This window comes from Ciona robusta, chromosome 5 (assembly GCF_009617815.1).
Source record: "Ciona robusta chromosome 5, ASM961781v2".
Taxonomy (NCBI): Eukaryota; Metazoa; Chordata; class Ascidiacea; order Phlebobranchia; family Cionidae; genus Ciona; species Ciona robusta.
Window position 1 is genome coordinate 3,301,897 of NC_143239.1, and position 19,707 is coordinate 3,321,603.

The 19,707-nt window shown below is 38.4% G+C and overlaps 1 protein-coding gene across 1 annotated transcript; it reads right to left on the reverse strand.

Moving 5' to 3' along the window:
• Positions 1–4,600: 4,600 nt before the first annotated feature.
• On the reverse strand, positions 4,601–19,555 carry LOC149735645 (sterol carrier protein 2-like). The gene is made up of 13 exons (XM_089878494.1): positions 19,416–19,555; positions 18,470–18,664; positions 17,777–17,905; positions 17,262–17,388; positions 16,131–16,281; positions 15,641–15,788; positions 14,726–14,876; positions 8,407–8,514; positions 7,915–8,083; positions 7,040–7,175; positions 6,240–6,372; positions 5,198–5,274; positions 4,601–4,903 (listed from the first exon to the last, which is right to left on the reverse strand). The coding sequence occupies exons 1-13, from the start codon at positions 19,455–19,457 to the stop codon at positions 4,814–4,816; spliced, it is 1,656 nt and encodes a 551-aa protein (XP_089734620.1). The 5' UTR covers positions 19,458–19,555; the 3' UTR covers positions 4,601–4,813.
• Between the last annotated feature and the right edge of the window lie 152 nt (positions 19,556–19,707).

Here is a 19,707-nt window from a genome sequence, read left to right on the forward strand (position 1 = left end):
ATCCACAAGTAACCTACTTATATAACTCTTAGGCTAGCACGAGGTGTATGAAACAGAACATCCGTGTTTGCGATTGTCATTTGATGCCGGCCACGCGAGGATAAAGTAAGTTACATTCATTCATTCCTATACTTACAATATTGAATGTTATAGCGTCACCCAACGTCTATACTAACTTTGGTGTCACCCATTGCACTATTACAGTTCCTACGAATCAAATGGGCTACAATTGAAAACAACTGGAAACTTCTGTACAAATCGTAGTTGATTTAATGTTGGCCTTTTATAGACCTAAACTTAAAACACAGAAAGCATATAATACGCTTACAACATTTAAATGGTAAAAGTGTTCATTTATAAATCTACAATTAGTTGGTAAACATAAGTTTTTTCTTAATACTTTTTGTTTCTCATTCTAGCTATCTATAGTCCCTGTATAATACTATTACAGTTAAACATGTAGTTTTAATCCTTCGACTGTTGGGAAAGATTTTGTTGTGTTTGTTCATTTGCCGTCTCCAAATCAAAATGAACAGCTGCAGTTTCTTCTTTCACAAGAATCATTTTTTTGTTTCCGTCAATTCCAATGTATTTCTGATTCATACTGTTGTACAAGACATGTTTGTCAGATAATGGTAAACGCTTGTATTCGAACACCCGTGGGTCTGTCGTTTCAAGTGAGTTACTTCTTGGTTCTACTCCTTTATGAATTTTTACCTTCAGTTTCCCCCCAAAACTCTTTTCAACGGTCAAATACAAGTACGACCCGGAATCCAATTTGACTGAGAATATGTAAAGATTACCGTTGCTTGTTTTCCACGACCACCATTTTTTTGGCTCGTAACGTAACTTGACGTAACAATTGGACTTAACGACCAATTGTTTTGGCCAAGCTTTGAAGCCTACATAACTCGTGCGAAGTATTTCCAGATTTACAGCCGGGCTCCAGATGTTTTCGATCGGTAGCTCAAGACCACTGTCACAACTAGAAGTACTGGAACCTGAACTTGAACCTTTTGAACTTTCATTGTCCATATTTCTATTTTTCAATAGCTTTTAAAACTAAGATTTGAAATGCTTTTATATCAATGCAACTTGTATTCACAAAATAAAACACTGTGACAAAGTGTATAGATTGTAACAGGAACCCACGCCATTGGGCGGAAGTTATAAGTCACTTCCATGGGTTCCAACAATAAACTGATTTGTACCTGTTTAATATTAGGCATATTTAATTTCCTACCTGTGTATTACGAGTACAAGTTACTTTGTTTAATGCGTATAGGTTACACATTACTTGGCAGCACATATACAGAATAGAAATATTTTCTGTTTTTTACAGATCCAGATATTTCCTACATGGGAATATTATTCCGATAAAAAATTAGAAAATAGTTACTTGGAGTAAAATTGTAACTGTTTTTATTTTATTGTTTTCGCCTCATCTGTGAACAAACAAAAATCTTTCAAAGTATTATAGCATTGGGCGGGGGGAGATAGGACACCTTTAGAACATAATTTCCTAATATCCTGATCGTGTTTTAAACAATTAACAACGGTCTATATGAGTCGTGAGGACACGGTTTTAGAATTCTTTAAAGGTTTCATGTTTACTTCTTATTGGGACGAGAAAATGGGACGAAAAGGTGTTCCATCTTTTCCACTGCTACTTTACGTAAACAGAGCAGCACTGCTGATTGTTTAAAACATGTTTAGGAAACATGAGTTATTGTTTGTTAAAGATATATTCCATCTTACCCCATAATATAGTAGGGTGGGGGGAGATGGGACACCTTTGGCACATAATATCCAAATATCCTGATCGTGTTTTAAACAACCAACGACGTTTTATGGGAGTCGTGAGGATATACGTTTTTATAATTCTTTGACTGTTCTTCGGTTACTGTTATATGGGACGAGAAAATAGAATACACAGGTGGGAAATTAAAGATGACTAATGTTATACAGGTAGGCCTATATGTGGTAGTAATTTACCGCTAACTCGTCTCGCCTCGATAACATTCCGGCGCTTTTATTCCTGCTGCCCGCGCCGAGTAATTAACGCTTTTGTTATGTCGTGTTGTACGCACAGTCACCAGTTAATTTAGTTGGTACTGCAGTATAGTTTTGTTGTATAGCGTTTACTTTAGGTTTAATATGATGTATTATATCGTTATTATATGTTTGTAGATATCCATCGTTTTACTTTGTTAAACCCAAATATAATAAGTTACTTTATCACAGCCTACAAATCAGTTTATTTATAAAACCCATGGAAGTAACTTATAACTCCCGCCCACTGACGTGGGTTCCTGTTACAATCTATATACCATGGATACCGTTATATGTATAGCTCAGTGATCTATACACTTTGTCATAGTGTTTTATTTTTCAATACAAGTTGCATTGATTTCAAGGCATTTCAAATCTTAGTTTCAAAAGCTATCGAAAAAGCAGAAATATGGGCAATGAAAGTTCAAAAGGTTCACGTTCAGGTTCCAGTACTTCTAGTTCCGACAGTGGCCTTGAGGTACCGAATGAAATCATTTGGAGTCCGGCTGTAAATCTGGAAATACTTCGTACGAGTTATCCAGGCGTCAAAGCATGGCCAAAACGCTTGCACTTTGGGTACAATTGTTACGTTAAGTTACGCAACGATCCGAAAAACTGGTGGGCGTGGAAATCAAGCAGTGGCAACCTTTACATATTCTCAGTTAAATCTGATTCCGGTTCGTATTTGTATTTGACCGTTGAAAAGAGTTTTTGGGGGAAACTGAAGGTAAAAATTCTTAAAGGAGTAGAACCAAGCGGTAACCAACCTCAAACGACAGAGCCACGGGTGTTTGAATACAAGCATTTACCAAAATCTGACAAACATGTCTTGTACAACAGTATGAATCAGAAATACATTGGAATTGACGGAAACGAAAAAATGATTCTTGTGAAAGAAGAAACTGCAGCTGTTCATTTTGATTTGGAGACGGTAAATGAACAAACACAACAAAATCTTTCCCATCAGTCGAAGGATTAAAACTACATATTTAACTGTAATAGTATTATACGGGGACTATAGATAGCTAGAATGAAAATATTTAAAAAAACTTTATGATTACCAACCGTTGCAGATTTATAAACGAACACATTTATTATGTAAATGTTGTAATGGTTGTATGCTTCCTATGTTTTAAGTATATATATAGGTGTAAATAAGGCCAACAGTATCTTAACTACGATTCATACAGAAGTTTCCAGTTATTTCCAATTGTAGCGCATTTGGTATGAAGGATCTGTAATAGTGCAATGGATGACGTTGTAACTTTTAATACTGTAGAGTAGGAGTGAATGAATGTGTTTAACTTACTCTATTCTCGTGTGGTCGGAAACTGACAATCGCAAACACGGGTGCTCTGTTTCATACACCTCGTGCTAACTAAGAGTTGTAAGTATATATGTTACTTTGTGGGTGATTTTTGTTAAGAATATCGCATGAATTTATTTTTAACTTTAATAAATTACTGAGTGACATTTCATTAATCTTTATTTATAGTAATAAAAAAACACATATATGTTATTGAGTACCCGTCGGCTGTAGCCTACATATTTTTTCAGACAATGTTTGAAAAGCTTGATGAAAGGGCGATGCAGTTGCATAAACAGCACGTCACACAGTCAGCTGTTACAATCTGAATTGATTACATGTTTTCATTCTCTTTTTTCTTCCCAATTATAGCAGTAAACGGAAATGTTTACAGAATTCTACGACCGTAGACCCGCGACTCGTTGTTAATTGTTCAAAACACGACCAGATATCGTTTTAGGTGCCAACAGTATCCCATCTTATCCCACAGTAGGGTGAGGAAGATGGAACACCTTTTCATTCTATATTTTTTCTGGTGGTAAACAAAGAACACTCGAAGAATTATTAAACCGTGTCCTCACGACTTCCATAGACCGTCAATTGTTAGTTGTTGAAAACACGATTAGGCAGTGTCGGTTTCGGGTGTTATCTGTGTCCCAACTTACCCCACACGGCTATATTATTACCGTTTATGTACGGGCTCTGGTATCAAAAACTTACTACGCATACGTGAAAAAAAACATTGAATGACACAGTAATCAATATTCAGTTTATTCCATGTGTAATGGTCGCGTTTTAACTTTGACTATCAGTCAAACTGACAACTTTGTCACGAACACGTGAACGAAAGTCGTTTCAAAAGTTTTGTAGTTTATTGACAAATTATTGATTGAAACAAGGTACATGTCTCTACTTTTATACAACGCACAAAAACAAGAGCGATAAATAAAGTGCTATAGTGGGACAGGGGAAGATAGGACACTTTGTCAGACAAGCCTTTTTAATTTTCTTTTTACGGACCCTTATCCCGAAACGTTCTTTTTTTTCTATGAGCAGAACCGTTAAGACAATCAATTGTCTCAAATACACGGGCTAGAAATTTATCGCAGACACTGGACTTTGCAGACTTAAAAGGCTTCTCCAAACATTGTACACAGAATTTTTTTTATTAGGCCTGTTATATTTTAACATTTGTCTTACACTTTTGCTACTAACTCCGTCTTGCTTTCGTCACAATAAAACTTCGTTGATACATGTTTTTTTTTAAATCAAAAATTCACATTTGCATAGGCGACTCTTAATTACAACTATATACAAAATAAAACAATTAGTGCACTGAACCGAGCACCTTGCTTATGAAACGAAAAATGACAATTAAGTCTCCAGTTATTTGCTTCAAATTAGCGTATAAGAAATGGTTGGATTTACATAATTTTCAAAACGAATAATTTTCAGTTAAAGTTTTGGTTGGGCTGGCATGATGTTCTGTATCTTCATAGCGAGTCCCATGTTACCACTAATTTTCAGTTTCCCGCTAAAGAATGCCTGCAAAAAAAGAAATGAATGAAGCTTGTTCTATTATCTTGTAGAGGTGTAAATGATTACGAGTTACCATGTATGTAACTTCGTGAATAAATTTATTTTTATTTATTTTTATTTTATGGTGGACCATTTAGTCAACCCATTAGTGACCACTGGGTTGGAGCAATTGCCGTTAAGTGGCTTGTCCAAAAACACATACGCCAACAATGGAATACCATTGGTATGGTCCTATGATATTATACCACTCGTGCTTTCATAAAACAGCAGATTAAATGCAACTAAACAAAATATTCTTACAGAGTTAGGATTTAGTTTCCCCATCATAAGATCATACATGTCATCATCTGTCATAGTGATCGTGCAATCAGGTTTCACTGAAACAAAAAAATATGACCGTTTGCGCATTCAAAAAAATGTTATATTTTTTTAAATTTGACCATGTTTTCGTTACAGTAAACTTTATACTGAAATAATGAATGTTAAATTGTACATAATGAGGCACAAAAAAATAATAACCATTCGCACATTAAAAAATTAATGTTACATTTATTTTCCCTTGACTGTTTTTATTATTGTATAGTCTATACTGAAATAATGCATGTTAGATTTTATATAATGAAATACAAAAAAATAACAGTTTGGGCATGACGAAATAAATGTTACATTTTTTAACTTGACTGTGTTTTCGTTACAATATACTATACTGAAATAATGCATGTTACTTTGTATATACTAAGATAAAAAAAATAACTATTTGCACATTAAGAAACTAATGTTACATTTATTTTATTTTGACTAAGTTTTTGTTACAATATACTATACTGAAATAAGGCAAGTTACTTTGTATATACTAAGATAAAAAAATAACTATTTGCACATTAAGAAATAAATGTTACATTTTTTGCATGTTACTTTGTATATGGAGAACACTTTAAAATATGGTTGATAGTTCTAGTACATACCTGAACTTTATAAAGATGACACAAGACACCCCACCCTACTAATTATAATTTGATGCAAAAAAAACTAGCCATTTTTTTGATTTCCCAAATTGGAAATATAAATGCTTTTTACTTTTTAACCTCACTATACATAAAAGTGATTGGAACCTTTTTTTTGAGAGATTTTGAGCTATTTTTCAAGAAAATGGTAAAATAGCCAAATTGTTCAATTAAACTACACGTATTTTAGCGAGTTAATTGCTATTTATTTTTATTCCAGACTATACGTGTAACTGCAAGAGATTAAGACCTTGAGTGATTTTAAGCCATTTTTCGGTAAAAATTTTAGGCTATTTTTCGGTAAAAATTTTAGGCTATTTTTCGGTAAAATAACTAACCTGTTGAATTAAACTCCACAGATCCTTTGCCAGTTTTCGCATTGATCACCCACACGCCCCCTTTGCTTGAATTAGATGGTTTGATTTTAAAAGCAATGATGCCTTTGATCTTTTCAATGTAAGAAGCTCCATCCTATAAAACATTAATCTCATATGATGTAACTTACTTTATCCTCGCGTGGCCGGAACTTGACAGTCGTTATAAAACACCTGTTCTGTTTCATAAACTTTGTGCCAGCTTACGAGTTGAGTTACCAAGTATGTCACTTAGTGGGTAACTAGTTTTTGGAATTTTTTAATTTTTTGTATGTGTGGCTGATAATTTGGACAACCCATTAGTGACTGCTGGGTTGGAGCAATTACTGTTAAAGTGTTAAGTACCTTATTGCCCAAGAACACATATGTCTGCAATAGTAGCATCGAATGCATTATGCCTGGTGCTTAGCAAATGTTTAGGACCAGAGTTTCTCATTATGTGTTGCCATTGTCAGATTATGTTTGTAGCAATTATTCTAATCAGTAATATTGTCCAACCCAGTGGCCACCATTAAGTAGTCCAAATTGGCAGATAATAAATAAAATCAACTAAAATCTGAAACATTTTGTACTATTAATTAAGTAAGAGGTGCATGAATGAAACTATTATATATGGTTTACAGTAGGACACCCAAGTTATTGTTATAAGTGTAAGTTAAAAAAAACACCCCACCACGCAATAAATATGCCCCATCATTAAAAGCATTAAAACTGACAGAATTAAGACTAGAAGGCATTTTCTGTTGTAGATTAAGCTACCATACCGCTTCTATGGCTTTCTGGATCTCCTTAAACACTGGTGTCGTTTTCATTCCGTCAGCATCTGATACTGAGGCTGTTGCCCGGGCAACAAGCTGTCCTTTGATTGGCTGAGGGTGAATACGGGGGTGACCACCCTGTCTGTGGTGAAATATGAATTTATGGATAAATATATGAAATAAACTTGCTTTAATAATGCATGGGGAAAAACGAAACGATAGCTGTTATATTATGTGTGTATATTTATACACCCCGTGCCCGCTTACAAGTTACCACGTATATAACTTTGTGGTTGATTGTTTTTTCTAATTGAAAAAAAAACAATTAGTGAAGGTTGTAGCAATTGTCTTGCCCAAGGTTAGTATGACCACAATGGTAGCGGAGACAAGCCTTGAACCTGTAATCTGTGGGTAAGAGGTGGATGCACTTACCATTCTGAAGAAATATTTCAGTTATTTTTTTAATGGAAATAATGGGTTGACCAAATTGCCAAGAAGAGAAAATGGTAAAAACACTCCCTCACAGAGTTACATATGTAGTCACGCTTAAGCAGTCATAAAGTTAATTATATTTGTAACCTTTAACCCCTTACCCCAATAACCATATAAAACATATGCCTAATGGTAACAAGCAGGGTAAAGGTATTTAATAAAAAATTTATTATTTTTTAAATTACTTGCGTCTAATACTTTACAACAAGTTAGACCTTAGTGATTCCAGTCCGTAAAATGTTGCAGACAGCATTGTAAAACAAACAAAACACCCAATATACTTATGTACTAATACACAAAGACGCACCTTCAAACACACACAAATATGCATACAATGAGAGCTAGACCTAATTCCCCCCAAAAAACACAGTTTCCTCAGAAAAACTTACTTTTTAATCCATTCTTTCCTTGCTTCTGGGAATCCAAGTTTATACATGCTGATAACAACTGCTCCACCAAGTCCAAGGTTATGTTGTAACGCCAGTGTAGCTCCTTTTACTTGCCGTTTGCCTGCTTCACCACGCAACTGCCATGTTAGTTCCGTACACTGTGCCAAACCTGGTACAAACACAAGCTACTGATTAACACAGAACAAATAGAAAAGTTAGCATGGATAATTACACTGGTATTTGGTAAGCATTTTCTAATAGGAAACATGCTAACAGTTAAATCTTAATAAGCAGCTGACCATAATAAAAAGGATGTTGCTACATCTAGCTTTTTTTCGTGGTTTTAAATTCATAAAACTGGGCAAGTTCATACAAATTCTCTGTAACAATAAATTAGTATTTAAATTTTACATCAATGAAATACACAACAAAATTTCAATCTTTATTCATTTCTTATAACAAGCACCAAAAAATCAACAAGTTTTGATTCACCTGTTGCTCCTAGTGGGTGCCCTTTTGAGATGAGACCTCCACTTGGATTGACAACATATTTTCCACCGTATGTGTTGTCCCCTCGGTCTATGAACTCTCCAGCTTTACCTAGGATGATAATATTTAATTAATCAACATTATATATCAACACCATACACACCAACCAACACCATACACACCAACCAACACCATACACACCAACCAACACCATACACGCCAACCAACACCATACGCACCAACCAACACCGTACACACCTACCAACACCATATGCACCAACCAACACCATACACGCCAACCAACACCATACACACCAACCAACACCATACACGCCAACCAACACCATACACACCAACCAACACCATTCGCACCAACCAACACCATACACACCAACCAACACCATACACACCAACCAACACCATACACACCAACCAACACCATACACACCAACCAACACCATACACACCAACCAACACCATACACAGCAACCAACACCATACACACCAACCAACACCATACACGCCAACCAACACCATACACGCCAACCAACACCATACACACGAACCAACACCATACACACCAACCAACACCATACAGAGCAACCAACACCATACACACCAACCAACACCATACACACCAACCAACACCATCACACCAACCAACACCATATGCACCAACCAACACCATACACACCAACCAACACCATACACCCAACCAACACCATACACATCAACCAACACCATACACACCAACCAACACCATACACACCAACCAACACCATACACACCAACCAACACCATACACACCAACCAACACCATTCGCACCAACCAACACCATACACACCAACCAACACCATACACCCAACCAACACCATACACACCAACCAACACCATACACACCAACCAACACCATACACACCAACCAACACCATACACACCAACCAACACCATACACACCAACCAACACTATACACACCAACCAACACCATACACAGCAACCAACACTATACACACCAACCAACACCATACACACCAACCAACACCATACACAGCAACCAACACTATACACACCAACCAACACCATACACACCAACCAACACCATACACACCAACCAACACCATACACACCAACCAACACCATACACACCAACCAACACCATACACACCAACCAACACCATACACACCAACCAACACCATACACAGCAACCAACACTATACACACCAACCAACACCATACACAGCAACCAACACTATACACACCAACCAACACCATACACACCAACCAACACCATACACAGCAACCAACACTATACACACCAACCAACACCATACACACCAACCAACACCATACACACCAACCAACACCATCACACCAACCAACACCATATGCACCAACCAACACCATACACACCAACCAACACCATTCGCACCAACCAACACCATACACACCAACCAACACCATACACCCAACCAACACCATACACACCAACCAACACCATACACACCAACCAACACCATACACACCAACCAACACCATACACACCAACCAACACCATACACACCAACCAACACCATTCGCACCAACCAACACCATACACACCAACCAACACCATACACCCAACCAACACCATACACACCAACCAACACCATACACACCAACCAACACCATACACACCAACCAACACCATACACACCAACCAACACCATACACACCAACCAACACTATACACACCAACCAACACCATACACACCAACCAACACCATACACAGCAACCAACACCATACACACCAACCAACACCATACACACCAACCAACACCATACACACCAACCAACACCATACACACCAACCAACACCATACACACCAACCAACACCATTCGCACCAACCAACACCATACACACCAACCAACACCATACACACCAACCAACACCATACACACCAACAAACACCATACACACCAACCAACACCATACACACCAACCAACACCATACACACCAACCAACACCATACACACCAACCAACACCATACACGCCAACCAACACCATACACGCCAACCAACACCATACACACGAACCAACACCATACACACCAACCAACACCATTCGCACCAACCAACACCATACACATCAACCAACACCATTCGCACCAACCAACACCATACACACCAACCAACACCATACACACCAACCAACACCATACACATCAACCAACACCATCCGCATCAACCAACACCATCCGCACCAACCAACACCATACACATCAACCAACACCATACACACCAACCAACACCATACACACCAACCAACACCATACACACCAACCAACACCATACACACCAACCAACACCATACACAGCAACCAACACTATACACACCAACCAACACCATACACACCAACCAACACCATACACAGCAACCAACACTATACACACCAACCAACACCATACACACCAACCAACACCATACACACCAACCAACACCATACACAGCAACCAACACTATACACACCAACAAACACCATACACACCAACCAACACCATCACACCAACCAACACCATATGCACCAACCAACACCATACACACCAACCAACACCATTCGCACCAACCAACACCATACACACCAACCAACACCATACACCCAACCAACACCATACACACCAACCAACACCATACACACCAACCAACACCATACACACCAACCAACACCATACACACCAACCAACACCATACACAGCAACCAACACTATACACACCAACCAACACCATACACAGCAACCAACACCATACACACCAACCAACACCATACACACCAACCAACACCATACACAGCAACCAACACTATACACACCAACCAACACCATACACACCAACCAACACCATACACACCAACCAACACCATCACACCAACCAACACCATATGCACCAACCAACACCATACACACCAACCAACACCATTCGCACCAACCAACACCATACACACCAACCAACACCATACACCCAACCAACACCATACACACCAACCAACACCATACACACCAACCAACACCATACACACCAACCAACACCATACACACCAACCAACACCATACACACCAACCAACACTATACACACCAACCAACACCATACACACCAACCAACACCATACACACCAACCAACACCATACACACCAACCAACACCATACACACCAACCAACACCATACACACCAACCAACACCATACACACCAACCAACACCATACACACCAACCAACACCATACACACCAACCAACACCATCACACCAACCAACACCATATGCACCAACCAACACCATACACACCAACCAACACCATTCGCACCAACCAACACCATACACACCAACCAACACCATACACCCAACCAACACCATACACACCAACCAACACCATACACACCAACCAACACCATACACACCAACCAACACCATACACACCAACCAACACCATACACACCAACCAACACTATACACACCAACCAACACCATACACAGCAACCAACACTATACACACCAACCAACACCATACACACCAACCAACACCATACACAGCAACCAACACTATACACACCAACCAACACCATACACACCAACCAACACCATACACACCAACCAACACCATACACAGCAACCAACACTATACACACCAACCAACACCATACACACCAACCAACACCATACACACCAACCAACACCATACACACCAACCAACACCATACACACCAACCAACACCATACACACCAACCAACACCATACACACCAACCAACACCATCACACCAACCAACACCATATGCACCAACCAACACCATACACACCAACCAACACCATTCGCACCAACCAACACCATACACACCAACCAACACCATACACACCAACCAACACCATACACACCAACCAACACCATACACACCAACCAACACCATACACAGCAACCAACACCATACACAGCAACCAACACCATACACACCAACCAACACCATACACAGCAACCAACACTATACACAGCAACCAACACCATACACAGCAACCAACACTATACACACCAACCAACACCATACACACCAACCAACACTATACACACCAACCAACACCATACACACCAACCAACACCATACACACCAACCAACACCATACACAGCAACCAACACTATACACAGCAACCAACACCATACACACCAACCAACACCATACACACCAACCAACACCATACACACCAACCAACACCATACACACCAACCAACACCATACACAGCAACCAACACCATACACACCAACCAACACCATACACACCAACCAACACCATACACACCAACCAACACCATACACACCAACCAACACCATTCGCACCAACCAACACCATTCGCACCAACCAACACCATACACACCAACCAACACCATACACACCAACCAACACCATACACACCAACAAACACCATACACACCAACCAACACCATACACACCAACCAACACCATACACACCAACCAACACCATACACGCCAACCAACACCATACACGCCAACCAACACCATACACACGAACCAACACCATACACACCAACCAACACCATTCGCACCAACCAACACCATACACATCAACCAACACCATTCGCACCAACCAACACCATACACACCAACCAACACCATACACACCAACCAACACCATACACACCAACCAACACCATACACATCAACCAACACCATCCGCACCAACCAACACCATACACACCAACCAACACCATTCGGACCAACCAACACCATACACACCAACCAACACCATACACCCAACCAACACCATACACACCAACCAACACCATACACACCAACCAACACCATACACACCAACCAACAGCATACACAGCAACCAACACTATACACACCAACCAACACCATACACAGCAACCAACACTATACACACCAACCAACACCATACACACCAACCAACACCATACACACCAACCAACACCATCACACCAACCAACACCATATGCACCAACCAACACCATACACAGCAACCAACACTATACACACCAACCAACACCATACACAGCAACCAACACTATACACACCAACCAACACCATACACACCAACCAACACCATACACAGCAACCAACACTATACACACCAACCAACACCATACACACCAACCAACACCATACACACCAACCAACACCATCACACCAACCAACACCATATGCACCAACCAACACCATACACACCAACCAACACCATCCGCACCAACCAACACCATACACACCAAACAACACCATACACCCAACCAACACCATACACACCAACCAACACCATACACACCAACCAACACCATACACACCAACCAACACCATACACACCAACCAACACCATACACAGCAACCAACACTATACACACCAACCAACACCATACACAGCAACCAACACTATACACACCAACCAACACCATACACACCAACCAACACCATACACAGCAACCAACACTATACACACCAACCAACACCATACACACCAACCAACACCATACACAGCAACCAACACTATACACACCAACCAACACCATACACACCAACCAACACCATACACACCAACCAACACCATACACACCAACCAACACCATACACACCAACCAACACCATACACACCAACCAACACCATACACACCAACCAACAACATACACACCAACCAACACCATACACACCAACCAACACCATACACACCAACCAACACCATTCGCACCAACCAACACCATACACACCAACCAACACCATACACACCAACCAACACCATACACACCAACAAACACCATACACACCAACCAACACCATACACACCAACCAACACCATACACACCAACCAACACCATACACACCAACCAACACCATACACACGAACCAACACCATACACGCCAACCAACACCATACACACGAACCAACACCATACACACCAACCAACACCATACACAGCAACCAACACCATACACACCAACCAACACCATACACACCAACCAACACCATCACACCAACCAACACCATATGCACCAACCAACACCATACACACCAACCAACACCATATGCACAAACCAACACCATACACATCAACCAACACCATTCGCACCAACCAACACCATACACACCAACCAACACCATACACACCAACCAACACCATACACACCAACCAACACCATACCCACCAACCAACACCATACACATCAACCAATACCCATCAACCAACACCATACACACCAACCAACACCATACACACCAACCAACACCATACACAGCAACAAATAGGAAGCATTAAACATACCGACACCACAAAGACCGAGCGCTTCATAAGTGATCAACTCATTTGCTGAGAAGCAATCATGAAGTTCAACAACTTGAGCATCTGAAGCACGTAAACCAGTTTTCTCGTATATTTTATCCACAGCGCGCTTGGTTAGATCGTAACCAACTATCTAAGAAAACGAAAGTAACAAATGTAAAAAAATTTGAATTGCCCACAACTTTAAAACTGAAAACAAATTAGATTTTAACTTAATGCAACCACATTAGTAGTTGTGTAGTACTGTGGTAGTGGTTAAATTGTTTGCATTGTAACCAAAGAACACCAAATTCGATGATCAGTGCTGCCATGATTGTGAGTATGTTTGTATTTTGCCAAGATACTAAATGGCCATTACTCTTGCTCTATTTCAGTGGTCACTAAAGGGTTGACTAAACTGACAACCATATAGAAAAATGTACAGCTATAAAAACAATCACTCGCAAATTTGCATATGTGGTGTATGAAACTATGAAAAAATGTTATTCATGTTATAACGACTATCATTGCTGCTTCATGGAAGGCTAAATAAGTTTTATTTAGTGGGTAGTGGACTTAACTTTTGTTTGTGAAAAGTATTTTTTCGAAACAAAAAATCTATATTCTTGACATTGACTATAGTGTTTGTTATATTGTGTAAGTTTTCAATGGCTATAGTGAATGTATGAATGTAACTTGCTTTATCCTTGCGCGGCCGAAAAACGACAGTCGTTATAACACGGGTGTGAACCTCGTGCCAGCTTACGAGTTACCATGTATGTTACTTTGTAGGTGATTACTTTTTTATGTTTGGCTGATAATTTGGACAACCCATTAGTGACCACTGGGTTGGAACAATTTCCGTTAAGTGTCTTGCCCAAGATACATACACCAACAATAGTGTATAGTCTATTCTACCTTCATGCTGCTTTTATCTGCGAAAGTGCTTGGAAGATCAGTGGCCATCTCCTGAGCCACAATCTCAACAGCTTGATGTTCCAACCCATGTTTTCTGACAAAGTCTGCACTGGCAAGGATTGCACAACCACTACCATCCGATGTGGGGCTGACAATTATACATGAAAATTTACATTAACTTTTTGATAAAATATCAAATATGCATTTATAGTCAGCGTTGGGAGACAAACGGAAATTAACCAGTTAGCACGGGTGTAATGTTACACACAATACATGGTGCATTGTCTGTTGTATAAATTTTAAATTTTCATTTTATTTATTTCTGAGTTCTAGACTAAAAGTTTGAAAGAAAACAAAAAATTGTTTTTTTTTGTATTTCGTATTTTAATTTATCATAATCACAAAGTATGAACAAAATGCTAGTATGTATGACAGAGCAAAACCGTCAAAAAAATTCTACTATGAAAAACAAAGGTAAAAAGTGGCATACCAGCACTGCAGTAATGTGAGATATTCATATACAGTTCTTCCATTGAGAACTTGGTCCAATGCATATTCCTTTTGAAACTGTGAGTATGGGTTGTTGGTTGAATGCTTGTGATTTTTCCACGCTACTTTCGCAAAGTGCTCTGGTTTGGTGCCTGTCACAAAAAAATGTACTTTTACTACAAATTATGATAAATTAAATGCATTAGACTACAGTTAGTGTGGAAAACAGCCTATAAATTATAGATACAGTTTGTGAACCAATTCACAAAGTGAAAATCTCCTAAATGCTAATACTCACCATAAAAACATAATAGAATTTAATAATACTATAACATTTTATTGCACAAAATAGATTTTTTATTGTTAAACTTAAACTTTTCAAACATTTTAAAAATGCTAAGATTCAATAAAAGATAATTATATATGTCCAAATTTAATAAATTATGAAAATTCCCAGTTTTTATATATAATATATTTATATATGTAGTAATGTATATATGTTGTTTCTGCCAAATTATTAAAGCAAGAGCAAATAACAATCCCAAATAGCATGTGTTAGTGTAGAGTAGACAGCATAAGACACGCCCATTATAGGTTACTTTGGTACAACTCCTCGAATTACCCAACAACATGAAAGAGTCCAAAGGTTAATGGTGTATTTCACATTGCTCAAACAGCAAACATGACCAAGCATATCTGCAGCATTGAATATATTGCTATGGGTGGCTAAGTATTCGGATAGCTATCATTCATTATATTTACATGGCAAAATTGACTGAAAATTGTGCTAGATTTGAAACACCAAAAAGTAGTTTTTTATTTAATGTTTTTCATATTGAAGGATTAATGATAGGCTTGTCACTGTCTACATATGTATTGTTAGCTGTTTACTTTTCTTATTCATTAACCAGAAACTCAACATACCAAACACATGGACAATGATTCAACACTCATGCCTAAATTCAAGGTCCAATAGCATGTCTCACAATACATATTGAGACAAAAAAGATTGTCCTAATTGTTAAAGTGTTACCTTAATAAATCTACTATAGATTGTTGTTAAATTAGTCTTAAATTAGCCTTAATACGTGAGGACCTTGAGTAAGGCCAAAAAACGTGTTATAAAACCCACCAAATTTTTCCATATGTTCAAGACCAGCATTTCCAAACAACTGTGGGGTCATTGGTGCAGCAGCTATTTCACGAAACTCAGTCATAACTTCAATGTGTTTTTGCATAGGGTTCGTTCTGTCTGTCCACTGCAGAAGTATAGCATGTTACCAGTTACAAAAACGCATACAAAAGCACTAAGCAGTAAAAATCGCCTTTATGGCTAGGAAGATAAAAAAAACAAAAAAAAAACACACAAAATGTAGTGTTCGATTTTTTGTATCAATAAAGTAGGGTAATGGGCCTACACCGGTCTAAATCTTATGACCCCTAGTATCCCCTGATGTAAGGCCTTATTCATATAGAACAGAATCAACAAAACTGGTCAACTAAAAAAAAAAAATATTCAGTCAACAATTAACTGATTAACTAAAAATTTATAAAAAATGCAACTTTTTGTTACTTAAACATGGGTGTCAAACAAAATTAGATGGCACACACGTTAAAATGCACTTAAAATTTTTCAAATTGATTTACATGAGAGCCAAGTGAGCCTCGTTCCATCTTTTCGAAGCCAAGAGCCATGGTGCATTCAGCCAACCCTCCTTCAATAAATTGCTTTGCCATGAACAAGGCTGATGAACCAGTGGCACATGCGTTGTTAACCTTAATACAAATGAGATTTTGAGCATTTTTTATCAAACCATTTAGCCCCTAGGCAGAAATTATAATATAAATAAATATTATTTACTGTTTTTTTAACACAATTTTAACAGTAGCCTAACCTTAAGATGTAGTTTTACACTATAAACGCAGATATAATACATCAGACTATCAGTCATTCCTTCCAAAAAAGGTATATGCGGATGTATTCAAATGGTCTTAAGAGCATCTTTTTATCAGAAAATATGGCATTAAATGCTTCTTGTGCATTGTGCTGCACATCTGGTTTCACCAGATAAAAGTAGAGATAGACAAAATACCCGTTTTTGTATGTTCCTGGATGGCTGGATATCCCTTGACCTTTGGGTATAGGTTAACACAATGTATGCAGTGGTTTCAGATGAAAAATTTACAATTCAAAAAGGTATAACAGTCATTTTATTGAATAAATAGGTTCACACAAGTGTATGCACTAGAATGAGGTCACATATTAATTATAAACAATGTAACAGCCATTCCAATAAAACATAGGTTATTATATACAGTAAACTGAGATGGGCAACTCACATTATAAATTGGAATCCCAGTCATTCCAAGTTGGTACAAAGCACGCTGACCACAAGTCGAGTCTCCGTAGCAATAACCAACTGCTGCTTGCTCCACCTGGTGGTAAGAAATTCCAGCATCAGCGAGAGCTTTTAACCCTGCCTCCTTGGCCATGTCGGGGTAGTCAAAATTCTCACGTCGACCCGGCTTCTCAAACTTTAAAGAAATAAAAGTAAATTTAGGTATGATACAATGGTATGACACATATGCCCTAATGAATGAATAAATGAATGTGAATGAATGAATGTAACTTACTTTATCCTCGCGTGGCTGGAAAACGACAGTCGTTATCACACGGGTTTAACACCTCGTGCCAGCTTACGAGTTACCATGTATGTTACTTTGTGGGTGATTATTTTTTTTTGGATTTTTTCATTTTTTTTTTATTTATGGCTGATAATTTGGACAACCCATTAGTGGCCACTGGGTTGGAGCAATTGCCGTTAAGTGTCTTGCCCAAGGACACATACGCCCACAATGGTAGCACCGACGAGCCTTGAACCCATTACCTGATAGGTACAGGCAGGCGCGCTAACCACTACGCCACGGCGCCGGGTAATATGTATCATAAGCATAGCAATTAGGAACCCAATGGCTTTTATATTGGTTATATTCACCATATTATAGCTTATTTACACAGGCAAAAGTTTTTAAAATGCAGGGCAGACACAGACATTATGATGCAAATTTTTGTGCAAAATAATCAAATTTATGAGTGTTTTATGAGAAATTTATGGGTAAGTTACTAAGTAATGCAGTTGACAAAATACCACGGAAAGCGTGCCCTCCCTGCCACCCCAGGTTTGGCAACTATAAGCCTATACACATATGTAATTGAAGATTGTAAAACTAGGCAAAATATGATATATTAAATAATGAAACTATTGGATAATTTTATTTTGATTACCTTTGTCATTCCAACACCAATTACATAAACTTTTCTTCCCATTTTAAAGGCTTTTGGTTTAGCAGCTTAACTAATTAAAACTGTACTGTGATGATAACCACCAAGTTGAACAAACTACTGTAAAAAAATAAATAAATTAACAACAATACTTGAATATTTCAGTAAACAGAAAGACTATAGGATAAAAATAACAAGAAACGACAAGGTCTGAAAAGCTCTTTTCTGTTTGTTTTCGTTTCCAATGAATACTAAATTATAGCCTGCATTTCTGCCCATAGGTTTTGCCGAGTGC

Bases quoted from the DNA above. Each gene is read 5' to 3' on its own strand.
- LOC149735645 (XM_089878494.1), bottom strand. From the start codon at position 19,457: ATGGGAAGAAAAGTTTATGTAATTGGTGTTGGAATGACAAAG. The intron at 17,389-17,776 runs GTAAATCAATTT...ATACTTCTGCAG, and splicing joins GAGGCTCACTTGGCTCTCAT to TGGACAGACAGAACGAACCC. The intron at 8,515-14,725 runs GTATGTTTAATG...TTATCATCCTAG, and splicing joins GCTCGGTCTTTGTGGTGTCG to GTAAAGCTGGAGAGTTCATA.